At 46.0% G+C, this 27,634-nt stretch overlaps 1 protein-coding gene across 7 annotated transcripts in view; it reads right to left on the bottom strand.

The window, feature by feature from the left end:
* Positions 1–27,634, bottom strand: part of Septin11 (septin 11) — an 89,957-nt gene that overhangs the window by 12,779 nt on the left and 49,544 nt on the right. For all 7 annotated transcript variants that reach the window (XM_029477669.2, XM_029477671.2, XM_021163118.3 and 4 more), the window contains exons 3-9: positions 22,434–22,629; positions 15,995–16,181; positions 12,951–13,112; positions 8,673–8,769; positions 7,629–7,797; positions 4,511–4,643; positions 2,257–2,444 (exon numbers count right to left, since the gene is read on the bottom strand). In XM_029477669.2, the coding sequence (XP_029333529.1) occupies positions 2,257–2,444; positions 4,511–4,643; positions 7,629–7,797; positions 8,673–8,769; positions 12,951–13,112; positions 15,995–16,181; positions 22,434–22,629 (1,132 nt within the window). The remainder of the gene's footprint in view (positions 1–2,256; positions 2,445–4,510; positions 4,644–7,628; positions 7,798–8,672; positions 8,770–12,950; positions 13,113–15,994; positions 16,182–22,433; positions 22,630–27,634) is intronic.

Below are 27,634 nucleotides of genomic sequence, written 5' to 3'. Positions count from 1 at the left end.
TCCTAAGGGGCATGGGGTAACATCTGCACCTGCTGCAGCTATGACCAGGAGGAAGAACCGTCCTCTCTCTTGGTTGCCCTGGTTACTGTCTTTCTGTGGTCCTCGCCAGCCAAAACCTTCCACTGATAATAAGAGGGGTAACTATTTTTTTTCTTTGTTGACTTTTTTTTTTTTTTAAACAATTCAGGCCTCCAACTAGCCTTCGCTTTCACTATACAAGCAGAAGTATGGAAAAGGTAAGAACCAACTGACACAAAAAATACTGTCAGTCACTGAGCCTGGTGATTATTGTGAACCAAGTCTAACACCATCAACAATAAGTGGGAATATATAAATAAAGCTAAAATAGACTTTAACACAGACATGATGTAAACTTTAAAAGCATTATACATTGGTAAAGCCTAGGATAAGAAGAGAATAGGGTAGCTTGTTCCAGAGCAAAAGATGTCCGTTACTAAACGGAGGCTTCTGACGGAGGGACAATAATGATCAGTTCTTGGAATTTTTATTGCTAAAAGGCACATCCAGTATACATGAAATGTTTTTTTGTAACATTGCTGGTCTTTTATAAACATTTTTAGTTTAAAACTTGTACCTCTACCCACTTTAGTGCTTCAGGGTGAGAAAGCCTATCCTTTCGGCTTCCTAAGCAGCCTTTTCTCTTATATACACACACTCACTCTCTCTCTCTCTCTCTCTCTCTTCCTCTCTCTCTCTCTTTCACACACACACACACACACACAACTACTTCTGTGTTTTTTCTCAGATAAGAGCTTTTAATCAGGGTTCAAGGCCAAATGGCTTTCACTCTGGCTTGCCAGGTAGAGACGTCATTCTCAGTATTAGCTTTTCCAATGCAAACAGAGCAACAAAGAACTGTATTGAACTAGATCATTGAGGCAGTTGTTTCTCTCAGAACTAACTCACTGAGTTTGTACTGCTGTACTCCTTTGGTGACCTGGATCTACACCAACCCTAAGTAAAGCCATACGTTATCTATGTGGACTGCTTCTGTGATTGCTTAGACCAGTCTCCTGCTCCCTTGTTCTCTGGACACATTTCCCACTGCCTCAGAGCTTGCAAAAGCAATGTGTGTAGAGCATGCTTTACTAGTCTTTCAATGTCCCCACAGTGGTGCACAGGCTACGGGCACACTGCACTGCCTTAGGAGCAAGCCCAGTGCACGTAAGCCAGGATTAAGTGACCACAGCGCTGGGCTGGCTTGCCAGCTCTTAGTCTCAACCAGGATTGGGTAGAGACTCCATCCTAAGGGCTACATTTTTCAAAGGCGATTCCTTGCTTGCCTCGGTCCTTCCATTATTGTTGTTCCTCAGCTGCCAGCTTTTCTCCCGGCACCTTAACCTCCAAGGATGAAGAACAAGAACCCTCAAGAGGGTTCCAGGGTTGCCCATAAAGCTACATGAGTAGGTAGAGAGGCTCTAGAGAGGAGGGTGGCATCCTGGGACATCCCATAGTCATGGGGCCATGGAAAAGTTTCCCAAGGGCTTCCTTAGCACCATACCCATCAAACCCACAGCTACTGTCACAGCCCTGCCTCTGTAAGGTGACTCAATGGATAGCTCTAAACCACAGAAGTTCAAGGAAGGGCATTTTCCCACTAGTTCGGACAGCTGCTGCTGGGGTGCCACAGGAAGGGACAACCTGAGAGCATCTAGCCCTTTGGCACTCGAAACCAAGGCTGTATGGAAACCGTTCTATGTGGGTCACAGGGGCGGCATGAGGGTTGCTAGGGTTGGTCTAAATGGGTGGGCATTGTGGTTGAACTTCACAATACAATAATCCTCCAGAAAAACCAGCGCCCACTAGCTGCTGTTTGGAGTATAAAATTCAGTAGCTGGCTTGCCATACTGTCTCTAACAGAACAGAGAACCCACGTGAACAACTGCGATTTTAAAATGCTTTTACCAAGAGTCTCGAGAAAGCCTGCAGAGGCATTATGAGAAATTTGCCTGTCTTCTCGGCGTCTCCTGGTATTGCTACAGACACTGTTATGGAAGCTCACAGGCCACTGCTATCCTGATTGCTTGGTCACCATAGTGACGCTTATAAGTTAATCCTTTGTACCCTTTAAAAAAATACCTCTAAACCTCTGTCATCTTCCCTGCACTGTAGAGAAAAATACTTGCTTCTATTTTTCTGGCGACGACCAGTTTCCAGTCTGTAAGTAGGAAAAGGTAGACATGCAAGAGGAAGAGATTGTTAGCGGTCCCCAGGAGGCGGGCGACACCTGCTTACTTTTTCTTATCCTTGTCCTTCTTGGTTTGCTGGGCCCCAGACTGCTGGGCCTGGGATTGCAAGAGCTGAGCCGCCGCCTTCTTTTTCTGGAAGTTGCTCACCTCCTCCTCAAGCTCCTTCTTCTTATCTTCCACCTTCTTCTTCTCCTCTTGGTGAGTCCGCTTCAGGAGGTCGAACTTCTCATGAAGCTGGGAGGGAGAAAGGAATGAAAATCCCTGTGAGCCCGTGCAGAATCAGAACATGCAGCCCATATCTGCGCTTGCTTTGTGGTGGTTAGAAAAGCAATGGCCCCACAGGCGCATAGATTTGAATTCTTAGTCATTAGGGAGCCATCATGGCACTACATGACAAGGACTAGGAGGTGTGGCCTTGTTGAAGGAAGTGTCCCTGGGGATGGCTTCCACGCTCCTCTCTCTTCCTGCTGCCCGCACATGCAGAAGTCTCAGCTACTTCACCAGCACCCTGTCTGCTGCCTGCCTGCCTGCTGCCATGCTCCCCTCCCTGAGGACAATGGGCTAAGCCTCTGAATGGTAAGTCAGCCACCCCCAATTAAATGTTGTCTGATATAAGAGTTGCCATGGTCATGGCATCTCTCCACAGCGACAGGACAGTAACTAAGTCAAGTCTGATGTATTTGGGTGGCTTATGGAGGAGGAAGGTGCAGATGCTGAGCCCTAAGCATTTTCTGTCACTTGAGTTCATCAGGGCTGAACCCCATTGGGCATACTTAGTGACAATAAGGTATTTATTTATTTATTTATTTATTTATGGTTTTCTGATTCTGCAGCCCTGGCTATCACTGAACTCATTAGAACAGGTTGGCTTCAGAGATCTGTCTGCCTCTGCCTCCTGAGTGCCAGGACTAACAGCATACACTACTATACTCTGAAATAAGGTACGTTATTTTTGAAAGCATAAAGATAGATGGCCAGCAAGGTGGCTTAGTAGGTAAAGGTGCTTGTTGCCAACCCTGACCCAAGCTGGATCTCCAAAACCTACATGGTAGGAGAGAAAACTGATTTTTGCAAGTTGTCTTCTGACCTACACACACACACACACACACACACACACACAGAGTTTTAAGTGACATATTTTTCCTAAAGCATAAAGAAGGCAAAAATTAACCATAAGCCTAATAACAAAGTCACCCTAGAAACAAAAGTGGATTCTTGTTTCTGGGCCTTAGATAATTCAGTGTTCATACGCAGATATTATTCCCTCTCTTTCTATACATATGCATATATATAAGCTTAGTTAAACACACTGTTTAAATAATAAAATGAATAATTATTAGCTTTTGGCAAACAAAATCCCTAATCATGGGCACAGCTCAGCGGTAGAAGGTCTACCATGCAGGTGTGCGGCTCTGGCTTCCGAAACAAACAACAAAATAGTCAGAAAACGGAACAGAAAGGGGTTAGGGGTGGACAATGGATTGCCAAATTCCAAATTTTATCTCATCACAACTTGGTTAAGGTCAGCCAATAATACTTAATTTTCTTTTCTCCACAGCACAACCGTTTTAAGCACTTTGAGCAAATGACCTCTACGTTCTACTAGCTTCTTTAAAAATATTTATTTTCAATGTGTATATGTTTTGCCTCCATGTATGTCCGGGCGCCACTGTGTCTGGTACCCACGGAGGGCAGCAGAGGCATTGGATCCCCTGGAGTTACAGATGGTTATAAGCCTTCATGTGAGTACAGGGGATTGAAGACAGGTCCTGGGGAAGAGCAGTCAGTGCTCTTAACGACTGAGCCATCTCTGCAGTCCCAAGTTTCCTCAGTCTTTAGAAACTAAAGTAAGTTACAAACATTATTCTGCAGAATAATGCACAGGGAAGTGCGGCTGGCCTAGGTGGGGACCTGGGTGGAGTGAGAGGAGATGATAGCAGGAAACACGCTGGAATGAGGGCAGTGTGGGTGACACCATAATGCAAAGCCTCCACTGGTTAGCTTGTTTAGTTGGCTGAACCCCAAATCTCACAGTTGAAGACTTATAAACTGAGGAAGCTCGGAGCTGGAAAGATCACGTGATCAATTTGGTTTTAGCCTTATCTACTGCAAAAATCACTCAGCGTTATGGCCCTCAGTTTAACATCTGCTAAATGGGGACAAGAATATCTGCCAGCATTCCTTGCCTGGTGGGGAAGCTGCTCTTGTGGTAACGGGGGAGGGGAAGCCCTCTGTACCACTGTGAAGTCTCACTAACCGCAATCATGCCAGCTTCAGCTCCTGGAGGACAGACAGCTCACCTCTTTTTCTGCCTCCTTGAGCTCCGCCTCTTTCTCCTTCACCCTCATGACGAACATCTGTCTCATCTCCTCCTCTTTCTTCTGTAGCTCTCCCAGGAACTCGTTCCTCTTTGCTTCGTAGGTCTCCTGAAGACTATTAAGAGTCCGCAAAGCAAGACAGGGCATAAGACAGCATCGTAGATTCCACTTCACGCCACTTCTCCCTCTCTGGTTCCAAAAGACAAAGCTCGACTGCTGCTTACACTGAAGCTCCAACCAAGAGTTTTATTCTTATTTATGCCAACATGACAGAGACAAACGTGTCCAAAAGCATAGGGCAGCGCCGAAGGACTACGGCTCATCAGCCAGGTTTCGTGCAAGAGCAAGCCAGCCTCTAGCATTACAGGTGAAATGACAGGAGCTGGACTCAGACAGAGCTGTAATTCTGGCCTCAGCAACTGGCTGACCTTGGTAGGCACAGCTCTCCAGTCCCCTGCACAGGGTTTTCAGGCACAGTGACACTCACCTCCACAGGGTAAGACTGTGCAATTGAGTCAGGCGTCACTTGAGAAAGGCATCTACTCCCTCGTCTCCCGCTACCCTCCAAAGAGCAAACAGGCTTCGTGAGAAGGCCACCTTCTAAAGCCGGGGCTTTGGGGTAGAAACCTGCCATAGCTCAGGCCACGGTACAGTTTCTAGTGGTGTGGGGAGGAGTCTAATTTTCATTTTGAATCCTGTACTTTGCCCTTCTGCAGAACTCAGAACCTGAGTTTCGTACTGAATGTCATACTCAACTGTTTCAGAACAAAGGCATTTATAGAGAAAGCTGTGACGAGACTATACAGTCAATAGATCTGAACCGCTAAAGAAAGTCCTCTGGCTAAGTCTAATTTGTTCCCTGATCTCATCCAGAGGGGTTAAGGACACAAGTAGTGGCAGGGTCAGGACTTGAACTTGGGTTCCTTAGTCAGCATTCCTCAACACTGGTCCTGGCCAATGCATTCAACTTCACAAAAGCTTTGTTGTTCCACTTTTGTGCATGGAAACAAATACTCTATTAAAAAACAAAACAAAACAGTTTTTTTTTTTAAATCATACTTAATAAGCCTAGAGTGGGGCTTACTTTATGGGGTTATCATCTGGGAAATTCATTGCAAGCACAGACGGACTTGCTACACCGTCACAGAGTCATCCTATCTGGTTGGAGATAGTTTCACAAGCCTGCAGGACTTAATGAAATGATACTAGGTTCGTTAGAACTTAACCTCTAGGATAGCAGTCCTTTGTGTGAGATTTGCATTTGTTCTCGCCAAACACAGACATGATTCCGGGAGTGCACAGTTGTACCGTGCAGTGGACCAGCCCAGAAAGTACTGAACTTTCTCAAAGTGATTCCAAGAGAGAACTCCTCCACCAAAGGGCCATTCAGACCCGGCAGGAGACGGCCTCACTGAGCACTGACAGACAGCCTTAGGTTCTTTGGCCAGCCATAAGTTCTATGGCTTGTAGATTTCAGAGTATGTCCTAGGGATACCCAAAAAAGATAGAAAACTGGTTGTTCAAAGGCACTGTGGCTTTAATCAGAAGAGGCTCAGAGTCCAGACAAACCTCACATTGGCACAACTGAGATTCCTATTTAAGAAATGGCTTGGGCTCAAACTGGACAATCCCTTCTTCTACCAGGAGGTGGCAACCTTCCATAGTGACTCAGAGTTACCCTTCCATTCATCCCAAACTTTCTCCAACAATGGGGGGGCAGGGGTGAGGGTGTGAAAGGAGGGCAATTGCTAGGGTGCTGAGTCTACCTTCCCCACCCCTGCATTAATTAATTTATTCATTTTACATTTTACATCCTGATCGCTGCCCCAACCTCCCTATCCCCTGCCCTGAGCCTACTTTTAAAGTGTTTTTTTTTAAGGTTTATTTATTTATTTTATGTATATGAGTACACTGTAGCTGTCTTCAGACACACCAGAAGAGAGAGAGCATCAGATCCCATTACAGATGGTTGTGAGCCACCATGTGGTTGCTGAGACTTGAACTCAGGACCTCGGAAAAGCAGTCAGTGCTCTTAATCCACGAGCCATCTCTCCAGCCCCCTCTCCCCTTTTAAAGTTTTTTAAAATTTATTTTTATATGTATGGGTGTTTTGCCTGAATGTATGTCTATGCACCACAAATGTGCCTGGTGACCAAAGAGGCCAGAAGAGAATGTCGTATCCAGTGGGACTGAAGCTGGCCTTGAGGCACCATGTGGACGCTGGGAACCAAACCCAGGTTCTCTGTAAGAGCAGCCAGTGCTCTTAACCACTTAGTCGTCTCTCTAGCCACAATGACCTTTCTCCTCTGCACATTTTGCGTGTCCATCCATCTGCGATGTGGGAAATCATATACATTTCCTAGGCCTTTTCCTTTCCTACCCTCTGTCAGAGCTGTACACCAGTGAGCTAACAAGAACACCTGAGGGCTGGAGAGACAGCTCGTGGTTACGCTGCTGGTTGCTCTTCCACAGGACCCAAGTCTGGTCTCCAGCACAATCGGCATATGGCTCACCTATAATCCCACCACCAGGGGATCTGAGTCCCTCTTCTGGCCTCTGTGGCAGACACTTGCACACACAGACACACAATCACAGGCACACAGACATCCTTGCATGCTTTATAATGAAAAAGTGCTTGAAAAGCTAAGAGCCTTAGGGAGTTCAGCCTGTTTAAGACAAATGAATGGGGGCAAATGTCACCCAGCAGCTGCATCCTGTGAGGGTGTGGGTCAGGCACTAAATCCCACAAAGTCAGGAGCTAGGGCTCAGGAACCAAAAAGGCAAGGACTCAGAATAGCCTCCTTTCCTTAACTACTAGGACTTTAGGCAGGTTGCTTACACTTTCGGGCGCTTTGAATGCTAATACTTGTAAACACAGGCAGCAATGCCAACATCCACAGCATCACCTAGCTAAGATGATAATACAAAGTGGTTATTGCCCGGAAACAAAGTGGTTTTCCTAACACCGATGATTAACCCCACCTCACGCCAAGCTACTGAGGTAACAAAGCCTCATAGATACATAGTTGCTCTCCAGCAACCCTTTCCACGGTGCAGACACACCACTGCCCAAGACACCTGTCTGCTGTGTAGCTCATACCTGAAGGGCTTGCTGTCAGGGTCGGTGTCCTTGAAGCCCATCTCCTCAAGCTTGCAGCGCCGATACAACTCGTAGTGGCGAGTGTGCGTCTGCTCTCGCAGGTCCTCCATGTTCACTCGGATCAGCATCTCCCGCAGCTTCACAAAATCACAGTGGTTTTCGTTCTCAACTACAAGAAAAATGAGCAAAGGAGAGGAAGGCCATCAGTAGTGACTTCACTGAGAAGCAGGGTGATGCTCCAGAGGGAGTGTCACCACCCCTCTTAAGATCTAAGGTCCAGAAAGCATAGAGGATGTCTTGCTAGCTTCTCCCTCCATGCTCAAGGAAGCCCAGGCGATGGTGGCGGAAAGATGGTGTGCATGGAGGGGCGTCACAATCTTTCCTTTAGCTTTCAATCATTCTGCTTGCCAAATGGTGACTCTTCTGCAGAGGCAGAGTCTGGGTTTCGGATGTAGCTGATGGCCCAACATCTGGGTAATAACATCTGGCTCCAAGGTCAGCCCCAGAGCTACCTCTCCAGGCTGTGCCAGCCCAGCAGAGCAGTGCTTAAATACCACCATTCTTCCTAATGAGCAGATTTCTGCTGCAATAGCATTTCCTTGAAAAACAACTTTCCCAGATATGAGAGAGAAACCAGTTCTTCCCAGCTATCTGATGCTTTGCTGATGAGACGGGTGCTGAGGGCTACTCTTTGTGAAGAACCATTTCCTAATTTTACTAATTTCCTAAAGAGCCCAACATCTTGAGGGCCCACCTCCAGCTCGGGGCTTGTAGCTGCCTCTCAGTTTGTCTACCTGCCCTACTGATGACCATTTCTTTCTTCCTCACATCCACAGTGCCTTAGCATGGGGGGGGGGGGGGGGCGAGGGTTGCAGGAAGCAATGAGGGGAATGGGAGTGAGGGAAGTGGGGCAAATAGCCTCACACATTCCTACATGCCCCGTGTTGACACCTTCTTCCACATCGTGGGGCAGGGAAGAAATGTGGCTGTCATTTCTTCATCACGGGCACTGGCATGGCGTCCCTCTCCCGTGACAGGACGTACCCTGCACCACACCCCAAGGGTACTGCCTGGCCTTCGCCATCTTGTTGCCAATCTTGACCTCTTCAGTACTGCCGACCACTGCGAATGGGAGATGGACCTGCCGGGTGACAGAGAGGTAAACGGTTATCACACGACACCAATCAGAGCTCCTGTCCCCATCAGAGAGGGGTCTCCTTCCTCAGAGGCAAGAGAAGAGGGGGTAACATGAAGGAGAGCCAGGAGGGACTATGGTCTGGAGGATGTCCTTCATGAATCATAGTCTCCAGGATCTTGTATTCTAGCCAAATACAAGCTAGATTTGAGGAGCAACCTGAGCTTGACCTGCATGTCATCTGTCACAGCTGACACTGCCACACTCTGCATCCATAGGGTGCTTAAAACATGGTTTGTGGAGGAGGACAGGAGACATGGGTCAGTGCTTAAGAACATTGGCTGCTCTTCCAAGGAGAGCACATAGTGGTGTTTCACAACCGTTATAACTCCAGTTCACAAGATATGATTCCCCCTTCTGGCCTCTGTGGGCACTGTACGCACATGGTACATAGATACACATGCAGACAAAATGACCACATGTGTAAAATAAAAATAAGTAAATCTCTGGTTGGTGGCTCAGAGCATACACAGGCTGGTCCAAGGACCCTGGCACATATGTAGCAGAGGGCTGCCATGTCTGGCCTCAGTGGGAACAAATGCACCTAATCTTGCAGAGATTTGATGTACCAGGGTTAGGGGTAATGGGGGTGGGGGCTGCCCTCTCAGAGGAAAAGCGGGGATGGAAGGAGGAACTCTGTGAAGACGGACTGAGGGTATAAATAAGTTAATTTAAAAATAAGAAAATCTTCCTACACACACACACACACACACACGGTTAGGGTTAGGGTTAAGGGTTAGAGGTTAGGATTAAGGGTTAGGGGTCAGGGTTAGGGTTAAGGGTTAGGGGTTAGGGTTAAGGGTTAGGGGTCAGGGTTAGGGTTAGGGGTCAGGGTTAGGGTTAAGGGTTAGGGGTTAGGGTTAGGGGTTAGGGGTTAGGGTTAAGTTTAGGCTTGTGGGATCAAGATGCTCACTTTTAAATTTCATTTCCTTTTAATTGATTCACATTCAAACTTAAAATGAAAGCAATGGAAAGTATCTTCCCATTAAATATTAAATTTATTGATTAGTAGGCCTTTGCATTTCATTTAGCTTTGAGCTCAAATCAAATCTTAAGAAAAGAGAACAGCTTTGTGATGGTAATGCAAGTTTTAAGAAAAATTATGGTAGGTAACTGTCTACATATTGAAAAACCTCTAAAGCAAGTTAGGAATAACGGATACTTGGATCTGCCCCTTGACTATAATTTCATGACATGATAATGAACATCATTTGTTACTGATGAATGTGAAATCTGGCTTGAGGTTGGAGGGTCATTAAACAAATACACTGGATTCCAAAGACCCGCTACGGAAGCATCGCATTGGTGAGATCATTTTATTTCTACTGAACACGGCTGCTTACTTCCTGGCTTTGCAGTGATGGGGCGGGACCTGAGGCCTTGCACATGCCAGGTGAGAAGGCTGCTTACTTCCTGGCTTTGCAGTGATGGGGCGGGACCTGAGGCCTTGCACATGCCAGGTGAGAAGGCTGCTTACTTCCTGGCTTTGCAGTGATGGGGCGGGACCTGAGGCCTTGCACATGCCAAGTGAGAAGAGAGCTGAGTGGAGACCCCGCTGCAGAACTATTTCAGAGAGGCTCATCAGTGCCTAAACCTCAAGTCAGAAATACACTGTAGTCCAAAAGCCTGGCTCGAGCCTCATGCCCCAGCTTAGCTGGAGCAGAGATGATACGGTGTCCAAGACAACGGCCCCTTCCACACTGGATCATCTGGTAGTTATGACTACATCCTGGGTGTGGAGGAGGACACTAACTGCTTTCTATCAGCACACACGAGGAGATCTTTAGAGCTGCTTTGAGAATTATTGTTTATGGTTTCCTGTCCACTGTGGAGAAGGGAGTCAATGTTTTCAAGATAATTAGGCAGAGTCCACAGCTCAGGTTGCAGGCAAGCGTGGCATTTGTGTGTGATGCACAGATATCTGAATTTCCTAGTCCAGGGGACCCTGGTGCAGCAGTTATGATAAGCTCACTGCTCCTAGAGAAGATCGAAGTGCTGCCCCCAGCACTCCTGCTTTGGGGCAACCACTCCAGATCCAAAGCCTCTGCTCTCAGGGACATATATTGGCATTCAGATACACACCCGTACACACATAACAAAAACAGACAGGGCAGGACTACGTAGCCTGGAATTTGCTATATAGACCAGACTTGCCACAAATTCGTAGACATATGCCTGCCTCTGCCTCCCGAGTGCTGGGATTAAAGGCGTGTGCCATTCCCTGAAAGTAAGGAAAAAGGGATCTTTCTAGACAACTTGACCTATCAACCTAGAAAACAGTCCCCACTCAACGTGACAGGAGCAGCTGGCAAGTCTAGCTTTAATAATCAGTAAGTACATGTGACATGGAATTGGTAGGGGTCCTCTCAATTGGAAGAAATAGGTCAAAAGGGAGAGGGGTATGCAACAAGATGATGGGTAAAGGAGGGGAGGCAACCATGCTTCTTCATGTTTGTGACCCTAGATATAAATGTGTGTGTGCATATGTGCATGTGTGCACGCATGTGTATGACAAGAAAGCAGAAAGGGAGGAAGAAAACGACAAAGTTGGCACCATGTTCAACATGACCTGGCATCTTGTTCTAACTGGGGCAAGGAGAGAATCAAGGAAAGACACAGTCAGACACACTGTGGTGGTTTGAATATGCTTGGCCCAGGGAGTGGCACTATTAGGAGGTATGGCCTTGTTGGAGTAGGTGTGGCCTTATTGGTGGAAGCATGTCACTTTGGGGGTGGCCTTTGAGACCCTTCTCCTAGTTACCTGAAGACAGTCCTCTCCTGGCTGCAGGTGGATCAAGAGGTAGAACTCTCAGGTCTTCCAGTGCCATGCCTTCCTGGACCCTGCTATGCTTTCTGCCATGATAATGGACAGACCTTCTGAAACTGTAAGCCAGCCCCAATTAAATGCTGTCCTTTATAAGAGTTGCCTTGGTCATGGTATCTGTTCACAGCAATGGAAACCTGAAGACAGAAGTTTACATGGAAACCCTAGCAGAGAGGTAGGGTCAGATAGACTGTGCACACCGTCAGAGCCACACCTACTACCACACAAGGCCTGGAACCTCAGTGAGATCATTATGTGCAGCACAGGGGAGGGGCTAGCTAGTAGGAGGTCTCTGTAGGTGAAAAGTAACCCTCATGGGAGAAGCTGCAGTTGCTATTGGTACACTCACACTTGTACCCACTGTCAGATTCACACTACGACTAGAGAAAGGCATCCCGTCGTGGTGTAGTGTGTGTGTGTGTGTGTGTGTGTGTGTGTGTGCGTGTGTGTCAATGGCAATGCTGTTCCTGTGGGTCTGAGGCATTGGCCTTTGATAGTGCCATCCCCACTTCAAACAATACACCTTCCCTCAGGATTTCGATAGCTCCTTACACACTCACTCAGGACTTCCTCAGCCCCACACAGGTAGGGGTTAATATGAACAAAGTACTATGATATACACTTTTGAAAAACATTTATTATGTCCACTAAAAATTTTTAAAAATACTTAAAACTCCCAAAATTAGGTAGATAAATTATGGTTGAGAAAAGAAGCAACTGATCCAGGCATGGTGATTTATGCCTAGTATCCAAGCACCCAGGAGGCTGAGGCAGGAGGATCAAGAATTGAAAGCCAGCACTGCCTATAAGTTTGAGGCCAGTTTGGGCTAGATGAGCCCTGGTCATGAAGCCATTGAAGGCCCAGAGAGCAGTTCATTTATCTCCAGATGGCTACCTCTCTGCTGCGGACAGCATCCCACATTTTTTTGTTTACCTTCAGATTCAGGAAAAGGCAGTGGAAAGGCACAGAGGGGAATACAGCTCTAAGGCACATGGGAGGCAGGCAGCCATAGTTCTGCTAATGCCGACCAAGCTCCCTTCTTTGAGCTGCTTTGAATAAGGTCCTGTATTTGTGTCACATTCCTAGAAGATTCCCCATAAAAATCAGAATGGGTAGAAAGCTGAAATAATCCTGCCTTCTTTTCCTACTTGACAGTGAGAGAAACTGAGGCACAGGCTAGTTAGGTGACTGGAAGTCCCACTGAGGATCTCTGTGCAGGCTTCTCCAGCCCCTCCCCAATGCTAGCAGGACACAAGCTTGCTGGAAGGCCTCCCTCTGATCCGCATTCAGCTGAGGACTTACACTCATCGTCGCGTTAATCTCTGCCACCGTTTCTTCATCTGTGGGGAACTGATATATCTGGACTCCGTTGCTAACTAGTTCACTCATGATCTTACTCTTGAATTTGTGCAATTCATTTTTGGCGATGGTGTCAGCTTTCGCGATGATCGGGATAATGTTCACCTGCAAAGCAAACAGGCCCACGTTCACACAATCCCACAGCGAGAAGGAGAGCTAGACCATGAAATGTGCCAGAATGAAAGGAGAGCCACAAGGCAACATTGTAAGGTGCAGGCAATGCTGACAATCAGACTTCCTCCTGGATGAGAAATTCAGACAGAATTCTCTCAGCTCCCCTCTGACTTCCTCACATCCCACACTGATGCTCATTTGTAATTTCCTCTCCTGCACCACCTCCCACTTTACGGAGTAAAAGGAAGTGTTTTCACTCCATGACAAACAGTGACAGCAAGGAAGTCAGTCCACTCTTTGAATAAACAGCCACTCCTTTTAGGGGCCTGATTTCTGTGTGCCTATGCAGCCCTGGTCAAAGTGGGGCATTATCAGGGCTACACTGCATCACCTTTTCTTTAATTGTGATGACCTGGAAATTCCGGGGAGAGATTCAAGTATTAAGCCAAAAATAAACAAAATAAAAAATAATTTTAAATTACCCATTTTTAACATTTTCACACTCAAGCGTTAATTCTTTTGAAAATCAGTTTTTATCAAATGACACTTTTATCTCATAAAAAGGTCCCATACTGAAAGCAAGGCTCATCTTGAGCATGGTGGCACACACTGGAATCCCAGCACTAAGGAGAGTCAGGAGGATGAAGAGTTCAAGGCCACGCTCAGGTACACAGTAAGTAAGTCTGAGGCTGATATGGGCTCCATGAGACCCTGGCTCAAAAACTGATGACCCATTTCCAGAGCGTCAGTTATAAAAATAGGGGTGCGTTCAGAGTTTGACATTAATGCTAGGCATCCCAGAAAAAGAGCTCAGGACATCTAGGTAACAAAGCAGTAACCAAGCCCCAAGGTGGGAAGGACACCACTGGCTCGACTTTTCAAGAGGTCCCACCCAGCTGGCCTCAAACACTCTGTGCTGAGGTTGGTTGGAGCGCCTGATTCCCCTGTCTTCTCCCGAGTGCTGGGACTACAGATACAACTTTTTTTTTTAATTCACAGTTTAAGATGAAGTGTCTCCTCCCTCATAGGCATGGAGGTTTTAGTGAGATGCTCTGGCTATCTGGGATCTAGACGACCAGAGACTACTCTTCCCAGCTCAGGAGCTCCTGGCATTTCAGAGTTTTCAGTCACATTTGAAGTTTTTGCTTTGCTTTTCCATGGGCCAAATCAGAACTCGACGACAAACAAGAACAAGAGACACTGCTGACAAACGTGTTTGTGTTCAACACATCTCTCGGACCCTCCCAAACCTCCTGGGCTCGGGGCTTCCTCTGCTTAAGGAGAGCATCCCTGACAACAGGCAAGGGGTTGATCAGAACCTCACAGGCAGAGCCCCTCCTGTCCTTCATGACAGCCTTGTGTGCATACTCCGGACTGAGACGGTATCAAAGACAACAGCCAGTCATGGTTTCTTGGCCAAACTGATCAGGTATAGACAGAGACATCAAACCCTCACAGAGGCAGAGACTTACACTCTTCTAAGACCATAATTGCTTAACACTTCCCTTTAGCTTTATAAATGAAACTGGATAAATAGCATTGGAAGATGCTACCTAGCTCTCCGGCATCCGGCAATATCATAATCAAGTCATCTGAAAGGTTAACCTGCTTTGCAGTTGGACCTTTTGTTTTGTCTGTGTTGGATGCATTTGTTCAGCTTCTAGTTTTCTCCGTTTCCTTTCAATTCTCCAACAGAAAGCTACAACCCACACCTTTCTTTAGAATGCCTCTAACAAATGGATGCTTAGCCTTAGAAGTGGAGCAGCCAAGGCAGAAGTGGAGCAGCCCTCCCCACATGGGACCTGCCACCACCAAAACAACACCCCCCCCCCCAAGAATCAAAGTTCAGATAATTGAAAAGGGTAAGGATGAATGTCTATTATCCTTGCAGAGTCCACTGGTAGTTGTAGTAGTAGTGGTAGTAGTCATGGTAACGGTGGTGGAAGTAGTAGTAATTGATGATGATGATGATGATGATGATGATAAATGCTTTAAAACCAGTAGAGTATCTTTCTGTAAAGCACTTTGTCCGTGGATGCTAGAAACCCAAAGACCCTGGCTAGTCTAGAAAGCAGCCTGAGGGACAGGCTGATTGCTGAACATTGTCTTTATGTTTTACTTCTCTAAAGAGAAAGGAAATTTTAAACAGTATTGGGGGGAGGGGCGTGTATGCACCCAATAATGCACCCTAGGGGCTCTGATCATCCAATAAGATTCTGTGCTGTCAAAGGGAGTTAGTCCAGGAGAAAGGATGACGGCTTAGCTTGTGGTCATTCTTGATGCCCCTTTGCATCAGGTATTTCAGAACAAGATTGTTTTCTGTTCATTTCAAAACAAAAAACTGAATTAATTATAAGATTGAACGTCAGATTTTATCACAATGACAGTGCCTTCCTTCGAGAGCTGTAAAGACAGAGATTACAAACATGGCAGGCCCAAAATGAAATACTGATTTCACTTTCTGTGGAGACACATGTATTTTTAAAATCTAAAAAGGCTTCGTGTCCTCAATCAAGGCAGGCAAAAAAACGTTTAGAACTTGATCCAACTCTAAACTTCAAACTAAAGCCAGCTCTTATATGTGTATATATATGTGTGTGTGTATATATAGTCTCCAGGAGGGCAAATAACCATCACGTTTATATCTTAGTCTCCATTTAAGAACTAGGTGTAGTTTTGTGTGTTGGCTTAGTCTCCTCGTGCCTAACACCCAGAAAAGGTTTTTAGGCACTTATGTGGTCAAACTTCATGGCTCTGTAATCTAGGACAAAAGAAAGCAGTAACGGTAACCCAGCTACATGTATCACAGCAAATAAGCTATGCCTTAGAGAAATGGAGGCGTGAAGGAGAGTGGGTGGGACCACATCCCGTACCTTGCTGTCCAGCTTCTTCATGGTGACCAGGTCCAGGGACTTCAGTGAATGTCCCGTGGGGGCGATAAAGTAAAGGCAGGCGTGAATCCTTGTGTCATGATAGTTGAAGAGAGAACGTTTAATTTTCAATTCCTCTTGCAAGTAGGCCTCAAACTGGGCGTCAATGTATTCCACTATAGGCTTATAGCTGGAATGCAGAAGGACATTTTAAAAACACATCTTCACCTCTGTTCCAGTCTCAAAGCTCTTGCAAAGCTGGTTCAGTCTTTCACTGAACATTACACGTGATACTCTCTCTGCCCTAGGAGCTAGGACCCAAGTTCTTTCCCGTTCCTGCCCTTACTCCCCTTCTCTGTACAAGGAGTACAGAATCACTTATCCTGACCCCGAGACTTCAGTCCTTGCTGGCTTCCAGCCTCTGCTGACAACGTCCTTTAGCTGGAACCTCTAAGGGATCGGGGATCTCAGTAAAGTGACCCTGACAGCTTCTAATGCCTGCTTGGCATTGGTGCACGGAATGTGATTTCGGAATGGGGCATCGCTGACCCCAGGAGCTTTCCCTAGTCCTTGGTGTTCGTGAACACACACACACACACACACACACCACCCCCACAGAGGCAAGCAGGCTGAGCTCTCTGCACTTCCGTTAAGTTCATCAAGACAACTGTGATTTAATATTCTTCCCAATATATGTTATTTTTTTCCGTTAACCATAAACTGTGTGCCCTCCTCCCCTCTTCCTCTTTCTCACCAGGTCATAGCTAACTAACTCTGTTTTGGATAACTATGTATGACTCTATTAACTGGCTATGAAAGTCAGTAACAGCTATCAGAAACACATCCCCAGGAAGTAAACAGTGGTGCTCAGAGTGGGAAAAGGCATTTACCCTTTCAGTCTCCAGGGGACCCGATCAGAGGGACTTCATTTTAGCAGCAAAGAGAAAGACAGATCCATTAGAAACACAAGGTCTCCTGAGAAATACTCTCTGGTGAACCATTCAGTTGTATGAAAATAAAAGTCTTTGAATACCCAGATCCCAGAGCCACAAATCAACTAAAAGCCCCAACAGGGCATTACAAATCCTTACAATAAGGCTGCCAGTGGACATCCTGGAGAGCGTGGCAGAGAGCAGAGTTGTGACCAAGACTGAAACAATCAGCAAACTGGTTTTGTATTGTTTAGGATAGGAGGGGAAGAAGAGGCTGGGGGGGGGGGCACAATGAAACAGGACAAGCGTGACTGTGTGCTGGTGTGTCTCTGCTTATCTGTGTGTCTGTCTGTACATGGAGGCTAGAGGTCAGCCTCAGACATTGTCCCTCAAGAGCCATTTCCTTTTTGGGGGGTAGGGGGGTGGGGGGGGTGGTGACAGAATCTCCTACTGGTTTGGGACTTGGCACGTAGGCCAGGTTAGCTGGCCACTGAGACCCAGGATCCTCCAGCCTCTGCCTCCCCAGAGCTGGAATTGCAGGCTTGTCTCACCACCCTTGGCTCTTTGATGTATGTTTTAAAATGAGTGTGCTATCACCCCAGCCCCTTGCTTAGGTGTTTTAAGACAGAGTCCTGATGTGTAGCTAGCCTTGCACTTGCTCTCTTGCTCAAACTTGTAGTGTTTCCTGCCTCAGCTTCCAAGTACTGGGACCATAAGCATGCATTCCTACATGGAGCTACTAAATAACTGCTCACTGGTTTGTCCTTCAATGATGTGATCTTTATCCACTAGTGGAATGTAAACAGTCGCTCTACATGTATTAAAACAAAAAAGGTGGAATATGTCTCCAAGTTAAAATGAGAATTGAAAATTTCTCATGCAATAGATAGTGACTGATAAGATTGTTTGTTTCTCAATTTCGAAATATAGGCACAGATTACATAACAATACTTGTGCTTGTTATTTTGAGATAGTTGTGTAGGAGAATCATGGATTTAGGCCAAAGTGCCTGAGACCCAAAGTAAGCATTCTAGTCACCAAGTAACTAGCTCCATGGCCTTGGACAGGTCACCAAAATCGTTCTGTGTTTTCCCCATAAATAAGTCAGATGCAAAAACAATACCTTGAATAGACCCTGGTACACACTTCTAGTCCCAGTACTTAGAGGCAGGGAGAAAGAAAGGCAAGCATACAAGGCCAGTCTCAGCTACACAAGTTCCAGACAAGCCTGGGCTACAAGAGTCTAAAGTTAATCGGAGAGCTACAGTGACAGGCGAATGAACTAGTTGATGCAAAGTATATACTGCAAAGCCACTTCATGATGTCATAAACACAGAACACAGTAAACCGAGGACGGTGGCTTTTTTATAAAGAGGAGGGAGACCCAAGAACTGCACACCCTTTTCAGTTCCTACTTGTCTTATGCTGAGCCCCACCCTGTGGGGAAGTGGGTGGCCCACAGAGGTCTACTGATCATGTCTGGGGGTAAGCCTTGGGGTTTCCTGACACTGGGGCAGGTTGGAGGGTTAGGCTCTCCCCAGCAACTTCTTATCTCTTTGGGAGGAAAAGCCACCCCCAGTGTGCCCTTGTCTCCTTGTTTCTGAGTCAGGGCTATCTCTGTCTCCTCTGAGGAACAGGTCCAAGTTGGTTTCTGCTCTCCTCTGATTCCCTCTCTTGCCTCTTATGCTTGATGAGTGTCCATGCTGGGGGAGGTGGGGCATGGCCGGGATCCTTTCAGAATTGGATTTTGAGTCCTTTGTTTTCTTTGTACCCCAGGCCTCCTTTGCTGCTTCTTCCAAGGTTCTGCCTAACCTTCACCGTCCCCCCACTGTGGTCTCCCAGAAAAAAACCACATTTACTCTGAATTTCCTTTAGCATTTCTTCGATGACATACTACTTTCAACCTCCAGTCCCACCCGGTCTCTCCCCACGCACTCAACAGTTTGTCAAATATTTCCAATTGCTCTTCTACAGAGCCCCGCCTAGTCATCCCCTGGCTGTGGGTGCCAGCAGCCCGAGCTCAAACTGAGTATCCCTTTACCTTCACAGCCAAGCCTGAAATTTCCTGCATCGAGCATATGTGACATCACTAGCAAAATAAATACCCATCAATAAAAGGAAAGTGGCATGCATTTTGGGGTTTGTTTGTTTTAAGTAAAGTCCAGGAAGAGAAAGGACCTGAGGGAGGACTAGGGAGAAAGGAGGAAGGAGAAATTACATCATTATAAACAAGCAAAAGACATGTTCTCTTGGAGACCTATTTCCTTAGGCCAAAGTTTCTTTACGGGAAAGAAACAAAGAAACAGTTTGGGGGGGGGGGGAGGAGACCAGAGGCCAGACAGCTCTTCAGCCCTTATATCCTTGAAACAAGTTCCAAGGTCCCTCAACCCCTTCCACTTCTGCAGTCAGCCAGAAAGATAAAGCTTACACCTAACTTAACTACTGTCTGTTACTTTCAGGGCTAAGCACAGAACCCTGTTACTTTGTGTGTGGCCAGTTCTCCAGGCTGCAGGAGCTGGGGAGAACCAAGCAGCTTTAACATAATTCCCTTTGAGGGGGCATTCCTCGTGCTCCTCACTTTATTCCTGTACTGCTAGGCATCAAAAATTACAGTGAAACCAGTTGTCACAGGGAAAAACTATTCTAAGCCATTTTCTTCTCTGATCATTCTTGCACAGTGGAATGTATTACCCATGACTTTCAGGTTGGTTACCTTAAAGTTCATGGCACCTCCCAAAGGTGGAGTAAACTATTCTGGTTCTATCAAGGCAGCAAGGCTCCACTGGTCCTTGCCCCTTGCCCTCACCCATGGGGGCAGAAAGAGCAAGGAAGCCCTTAAACAAGATTTAAACATAACAGGAAACTCTCCCAGACCCCTCTTCCTGTCTCCTTCTAGCTGGCCAGGTCAGAGGCAGATAACGTCTCAAGAATGCCAATATGTCCCAAATCTATAAACACACTGAGACATTCTTGATGTGCCAAAACTATGGCAGAGCAGCCTGCCTCATAGCAGCAAAAGATAATCCTGGCCTTGAGAGCAAGCATACCCCTTCCTATATGGTTACACACTGATGCAAAAATGCATATTGCACTTCCAATATCTTGATGAAAACAGAGATTGTCCAGCAGCTAATTTTAGGTCAGTCATTTCAATGTACGCTCAACTGCCAACATTGCCTTTTGAGGTATAGATTTAGTGCTCTGAAGGCCATTCAAAGAGGTTACACAAGAGTTGTCAAGAAATTAAAGAGGAAAAAAATATTTGGTATCTAGGTTAGGTTAATATCACACTTCCTCTCTTCTGAGTCTCCTTGGAAACTATTATTTGACCCAAATGAGTCAGATAATTTCTTAAAGAGGACTCGAGGTGCAGATACGAGGATCTGCACTGTGCTTGCTCAGCTGGCTTGCAGCTTGTTGCTAGCTGGTAAAAACCCACCAGCCTGAGAACTCTGTCAGGAGTGAATGAGGCAAACGAGAAGCCAGAGGCAGGCTGAGACAATGACTGGAAGCTGGAAAGGCAATGGGGCTCCAGCAGCAAGAGGTTAGATGGCCCCTGGTTCTCAGTCCCATGGGGAGCCAAGAATCCAGGCAGGGAATGCATAAACATGACATTCCCTAACTCCCAGAAGAAATCTAGCCAGCAAAGAGCTGAGAGACAAGCTTTGCTCTGTGCACAGTCCCTGAAAGCACAGGGTACAGAAAGAAGCTCCTGTCAGTCTCCAGCTCCCACAATGCACCTGTGCCCTTCTCCTGATCCCTGGGGATTTCTCATTTGTTCCATTTGGCATTAAAAGGGCCTTTGGGTGCAACATACCTTGGCACTGAAAGTCACAGGACAGTCAGAGCTTGGTTGTCCCCTCCCCAGCTCCGTACAGACGGCCCCACTTTGTATGCAAATAAAGTCCTTTCCACTAAAGGTAACTATTGCCTGTTTATCACAGGACAACCACAGGCTACTTGAGTGTTTAAAGTACTCCACAGATAAAACAGACCTTAGCACTCAGCTAACGAATGAATGACGTATTTCCACCGTGAACTATGGGACTTCTGTCTAACAGGCACTGTTAAAATGTATCTAGATGACACACATTCTTACATAAAAAGGTTTCAAACTCCTTTTGCAGAATATAACTACAGAAACACACACATCATTTTAAGGAAAGGATTTTTAAAAATTCTGGCACCGACACTGTCAATAAGCAAAACATCCCACAACTTATTTCTACTCTAAGTAAAGAGGCAGTCCCATAATGTTGTCATTATCCAAAAAGGTTTCTAGAATCATTTTTGGGCCTGAGATGGCTTTAACCTTCTTAAATCTCTTTGTAAGAGAATAACTCCTGGAATTCTAGCAGGCCTCCAGACTAAGGATGCAGGTGGCCTGCTACTAATGAAGACAAGGGAGGTATCCAGGGGCTGAGTCCCCTTGTCTGCCTCCCACCCCAGGAAGGACAATGACCTCTACATGATCCAGCCTTGGCCTTGTGGTTTTCTCTAAGTTATAAGGCTACCATAGGCACTGTGGTAGAGATTAGGTTTCTGCCCGTGGTTTGGCCAAACTGTAAAGAAACCCATTTCCTTTAGACTACAGGGAAACTAAATCAGGGGCTTATAGACCAGAGGTTCAGATAACAGATTGAGAACAAATGGCCTATTTTCAACAGTCAAGACATCCAAAGTTAAGATTGAAGGACAGGTTCACTGACCTTGAGAGGAGAGAGGGGATGACCCTAAGAGCTGAGGTAAGATACACATTACACTCTGGCAAGCTTTAAGAATTAACAGCTTCCTTCAAGGAGACGCAAACAGCCACTCACCATGAAGAGCCACATTTATGTGCTGTGGGCCATGTGTTTTACAAAATAAAAACTAACTATAGTATTCTACAATATAGCTTCCAGCTTATGTGATGAATTAGAGCCAGATTTTATGATTACATAAAAATCCACTGGTATCGGGCAACCTCGATCTGTATTCAAAAACCACTGTGCCAAAATGCTTTTAAGATATTTTACTTTTTTAATTAAGAGTTATCTTCTGGGGCTGAAGAGATGGCTCAGAGGTTAAGAGCACTGATTGCTCTTCCAGAGGTCCTGAGTTCAATTCCCAGCAACCACATGGTGGCTCACAACCATCTGTAAAGGGATCCGATGGCCTCTTCTGTTGTGTCTGAAGGCAGCTACACTGCACTCATATACATAAAATAAATAAATCTTGAAAAAAAAAAAAGAAAGAAAAGAGTTGTTTTCCCATACACACACAGGATTTTATAGCATAAATTACATAATTAGGTAATCCTGCCTCTGTAGAGAACATTTTAATGCATCCAGTTGGGCTAAATTCCTCATTAGGCTCAACTAATCTTCCTAATTGCTATTCACACACAATTTGGTAATTCTGTGCCCAAAGTCTTAAGGCCTCGGAATTTACCTGGGCTGGAGCCTTCTTGAGATAGAGCTTCCTACCTCCTAACCCATTTCTATAGCTACAAAACTGTTAGGACGTACCTGTCATCTTTATTAATCTGGTCTCCAAATCCCACTGTGTCAACGATTGTTAGCTTCAGCCGTACGTTGCTTTCCTGGAGTTCATAACTTCTGGCTTTTAACCGGACGCCTGGCTCGTTGTGAGTAGCTGGGTCACTTTCAAATTTGGTGTTGAATAAAGTGTCCATCAATGTGGATTTGCCAATACCTGTCTCACCTATATAACCACAAAAGAAAAGTCAAAGCCAGGTTAAAAAGCGGGGAGGGCAATATGACCGACCGGATATCTGGTCAACATGAACGGAAAGACACATGACGGGAAATTTCACTGTAAATGCCATAATTCTTTCTCTAGATGATCTAGGGAACACTGCCTTAGAATGGTCTCTAAATTCAGTATGAGGAATTCGGTAGAAGTGGGGCTTGAACTTACAGATAGGGCTATTTTCTCACAGCCAGGCCTAGCGGTGCTAGCCTGCTCTCCCCACAACTCAGGAGTCTGTGGCAGGAGGGTTACACATTGAACAACTTAGTGAGACTCTGCCTCAAAATAAAAAGTAAAAAGAAATAGCTGAAGATGCAGCTCATTGGCAGAACATATGCCTGGCACACAAGCCCTGAGCTTGATCACTAGAATGGGGTGTGGGGGGAGGAGATATTTTTAACCCTTCGGTAGCCAGTACCTGTGAGTCTCCCCATGGCTACTTTGTATACCGCAAGGATAAAAACTCTCTCTCTCTCTCTCTCTCTCTCTCTCTCTCTCTCTCTCTCTCTCTACTAAATCAATCTGTAAAGTTATTACTTAGAGAAAAATACATTAGTGGATTTAATGTTTAAAAAGATTTATATATTTCAAAACATCACTGTGATAACAATAACCACTAAACTTGCTAAGTGCTTACTTTGTGCCAGGCCCAAGATAGGAGGCTCTACTTACTTAGTCTCTCATTAACACTCCCTGCACCCTCCCCCCACCCAGGCATTATAGTTTCACTGCCCTTGGCAGACACAGCATTTAGGCTCCTAAATATCTTATTTAAGGTCACAATGTAAAATGGCAGAGCCAGGGTTTTAACCTAGTTTACATGGGCCTAGTGTTTAGATTCATTCCAACTCTCTGTTACAGCTATGGCTAGGTGTCTTTGCCAAACCTCTGTCTGTCTCTGTCTCTCACTCTCTCCTCCTCCCCTTCCCCCATTCTCCCCTTCCCCTCTCCTCTGCAGAGCAGAGATGACAAACATAACAAAGTCAAGATAACAAAGACTTAATAGTTTTTGAATTTCACAGCTCACATTTTCGATCTTTGAAACGGGACTCGAAGCAATGACTTTACTGATTCACAGTGATATTTCAAGTCAAGATACAGGCTCCTCAGATGCACAAAGCAGAGGGAAGGACAGCAAAACAACAGTATCAGTCCAACCAGGCAGCTCGAACGTGAAGCCAGGATGTGTTGAAGATTCTGAGCCTTCAGCTTGGGACCACGCATAAGTCTCCCATAACCCTGGTTCATCTGCTGGGTCTCGGAACTCCGGAACAGAGAACCGAGCCCTGTCTCTGGTGGTGTGGTTGAGTACAGACATGATTATCAAGAGGAGGAGGGAAAACTCAAGGTGCACTGGCCATAAAGTGCTCCTTTTTAATGTAATCAGCAAAATGTCCTCTTAGATCAATTAAATGTGTCAACACATATCAGCCCCCTTCAGCAAATCCTGGCCCCGACCTGACACTGTTCTTGGAAGAGCTGAAGGCAAGAGGCATTCACTTTTCAGCCCCAGAGGAAAGGAGGGATTCTGCAACCTGCAGCCTTAAGGCAATTTTCTCACTAGGTGGACAAAAAGGAGTGATTAGAACTTTATATTAGTGTAATCCTTGCTTCCCAACGCAATGTCAAAGTGGGTAGAGGGCTTTCTGATGAACAGTCTGATGTGGTTTGCCATTTAGGCTTTGATTCATTTCTTCAATAAACATTGTTCAAGCACATTTCTGTTACCCTTTAACCTTTCCCATTGTGTCCCTGATATATCTAAAATCATAGTTTCCTCCTCTATCAGCCCTCAACCAGCCAGTATTTTTCCAGTGCCTACTATGAACACTGCCCTGTGCCAACTTCAGAAAACACAACAATGAACTAGGTTGATACGGTGTCCTCTCGTATCGTTGAATCTGGTCTAGAACAGAACCGAATACCAATCAGACTCTGGTTGAAGGGGGCACTTGAGGTGCCTGCCATTCTTTCTGGTGCCTGGCCATTCTTCTTAAGAGCAAGACCACACCTTTTCCCCTGTGACCTCCCTGTGGGAGTCTCCACAGAAAACTGGCCTACAACTTCACCTCTTACCCAAAGGCAAGTGCAGAGGCCTGGCTGCACTGATGCTACACAGGAAAGCCATCCATGTGGAACTTCTCTGACTGAGAGACCATCAGTAGCACACTGTCATGGCATAAGGAACAGTGTACAGAGAGAAGTAAACGGGCTGAGATGATGACAGAGGGAAGGTTGTGAGCACAAGGAAGCTGTGGGGACCAAGCACTACCTGGGAATATGGGAGAGGAGAAGAGATCAGTACAGAGGGGCTAGGCACTGGAAACTGAGTTATAAAGGCAGCATTTGAGTGTGGGGATTTCAGGGTAAATGCACACAGCGGGTGGCAGCTCAAACCTCAGATATGACCTGAGTGTCATTCCAGATGGCTCTGCGTCTGGCTGGAGAGAAACTGAGACTGAGTTTGAGCTTTCTTACTTTCCTGAATATACATGCACGCGTATGTCACACACACGCTCGCGCACGCGCACAGACACACACACACACATGCACACACACATGCACATACACGCACACACACGCACACACACACACATGCACATACATACACACACATGCACGCACACACACACATACACACACACCAATATAAAAATAATATAAGCCAGTCGGCTTCCTAAAGAGCAGCCCTTCCCAAGCACACAGCCAAGACTCATCTTCACACAGATTAGCTATGAGCAAAACAAAATTACTGTCTGATGGACAGAGATAAAAAAGAGGAGGCTTCCCTTGGGAGCCTAGGACTCTGGTAGGCAGACAGCCTGCTGATGGCGGTGACTGTGAGCACACGCTGCACGGGGACCACTTGGTTCTCGGAAAACTGTCCTTACAGGACATTGGCCAAGAGGCAAGCAGTGTCCCCCAACCCCCAGAAGTTTCCACTGTGCCAAAGGTTGTCAGGAGAGTGACCTACTTCTCTCTCATCTTTCCCCAGGGACAGCAATAAGACTTGCATTTACAAGGCAAGGATTCTAGGCTGAGACTGAAATCACCATCTCCTTTTACTGGATGGGAATCACTTAAGTGCGTGTGGATTGGGAACACCAGCAGTCATCTTTTAAAAAAGACACAGTTGTGCCTAATGATGGTTTGTATTAAGGTAGAAACTGTGAACAATTAGGATTCTGGACCCTACTTATAGTACAGAGTTAATCAGCTGGTTGAAAAAAACCCCACTTTCTTCCAAATTTCCATGTGTTTTGCTTCCCAGGTCTGTGCTTTTGAGAGCTGTAATTAGACACGGCTACACAGCTGGAGGCTGGTGTGATTCTCCAAACGGCCGGCAGTGGGAAACTGGGAAGCTGGAGGTAGAAGGGGCCACAGAAAACCCAGGGGGGTTGTCTTCTTCTTCGCAAGTCTGGAGTCCTATTTAAGCTACGCAAGTGTTTAATCACTCGGCTGCATGCCAACTCCTTCATTTGCTGTTCTTTAGCCATCTTCCGTTTATCTTTATTTCTGAGACAGAGTCTCACTGTGCAGCCCTGGCTATCCTTGAACTCACCGGGTACTGGGACCCAAGCCTTGTGCACCACACCTGGCTATTCCTTTTGTTTGATTGCTTGCTTGCTTTGTAGCCTAGGCTGGTCTTGAACTCATAAATGTAGCCCAGGTAAGCCTCAAACTTAAGATCTTATACCTCTGCCTCCCATGTGTAAGGCTGAGAGGCCCACGCCACCATGCCTGACAAAGGGGAGATTTTCAGGGCATGAGCTTTTGAATCGTCTGTGTAAACCAGTGGTTCTCAACCTTCCTAATACTGAAACCCTTTAATGTAGTTCCTCATGTGGCAGTGACCCCCCAACCATAAAATTATTCTTGTGGCTCCTTGATAACTGTAATTTTACAATTATGAATTATAACGTAAAATATGATATACAAAGGGGTTGTGACCCACAAGTTGAGAACCACTGGTAAACTTTGACTGCAGGGCCCTGTCTATACCTTAAAGATCCTCCCAAGCAAAAACATGTCTTTTCCCCACTCTTTTGGTGTTGGTTTTAAAAAAAAAAAAAAAAAAAAAAAAAGATTTATTTTTATTTGGTGTGTCTGAGTATTGTGCTTGCATGCTGATTAACTAATGGCATCTTCAGAAAATTGGTGTCTGACACCAACGCTGCACCATTTCAAACTCACAGCAAAGCACCAGGCACTTGTTAATGCCAACAGAAAGTCAAAACGGCAGTGTAGCTGGTCATATGACAGAGACTTGCCACTTCGGTGGCCTGTTCCTTGTGTTGACGTTCTGTCATCAGTTCATCACCCTGAGCTCATAGCTTCGGCAGTCACTGAAGACATTGGTGGAGTGCTCTCTGCAGCTCCTGTTTCTGTGGTTCCTGCTAATGAAGGAGAGGGAAGTATTCCTACCCTTCTCTTTACTCTCAGACTCACTCCAGCTCTCGGGTGGATGTTAAACACAGCCAGAGCTGCAGATGGATCAGACCGAAGCCTGAGTTGAACCATTCACTCTAAGTCCCCAACCTAGCTACTTAGGTGCGAAGCTGCACACAGGGGTCTGCTGGCCTCCCTTAAAGAGCAGAGTTTATTCTTGGACAGTGCTGGTAACCAGACAGCTGAAAGCTACATTATTACTCCTCACACACTGGCCTTTGATGAAACATGCCTTGGCATCATAGTGCCAGCCTGCCAGGGGATTTAAAAGACCACGTGACACGTTGTGCTGTTGCCTCTGATTGTATTCAGGAACACTCCCAAACTCTAACCACAACGTCCACCCGTGCCTCTTTTCTGAAAAATACATACGAAATTTTCTTGGGTGAGTTTTGTCTGAGGTAATTATTTCTGTTTTTTCACTTAATAAATCTGTCCCACACTAAACTTTTCATTTGTGTCTGGCACATAATATGACAACTGTTGCAGACAAGTCTGACAACAGGCC

This window comes from Mus caroli, unplaced genomic scaffold, assembly GCF_978045245.1.
Source record: "Mus caroli unplaced genomic scaffold, Mus_caroli_1 scaffold_4, whole genome shotgun sequence".
Classification (NCBI taxonomy): Eukaryota; Metazoa; Chordata; class Mammalia; order Rodentia; family Muridae; genus Mus; species Mus caroli.
Note: the sequence above shows the minus strand (reverse complement) of the source record. Positions and strands in the feature narration are given on the sequence as shown.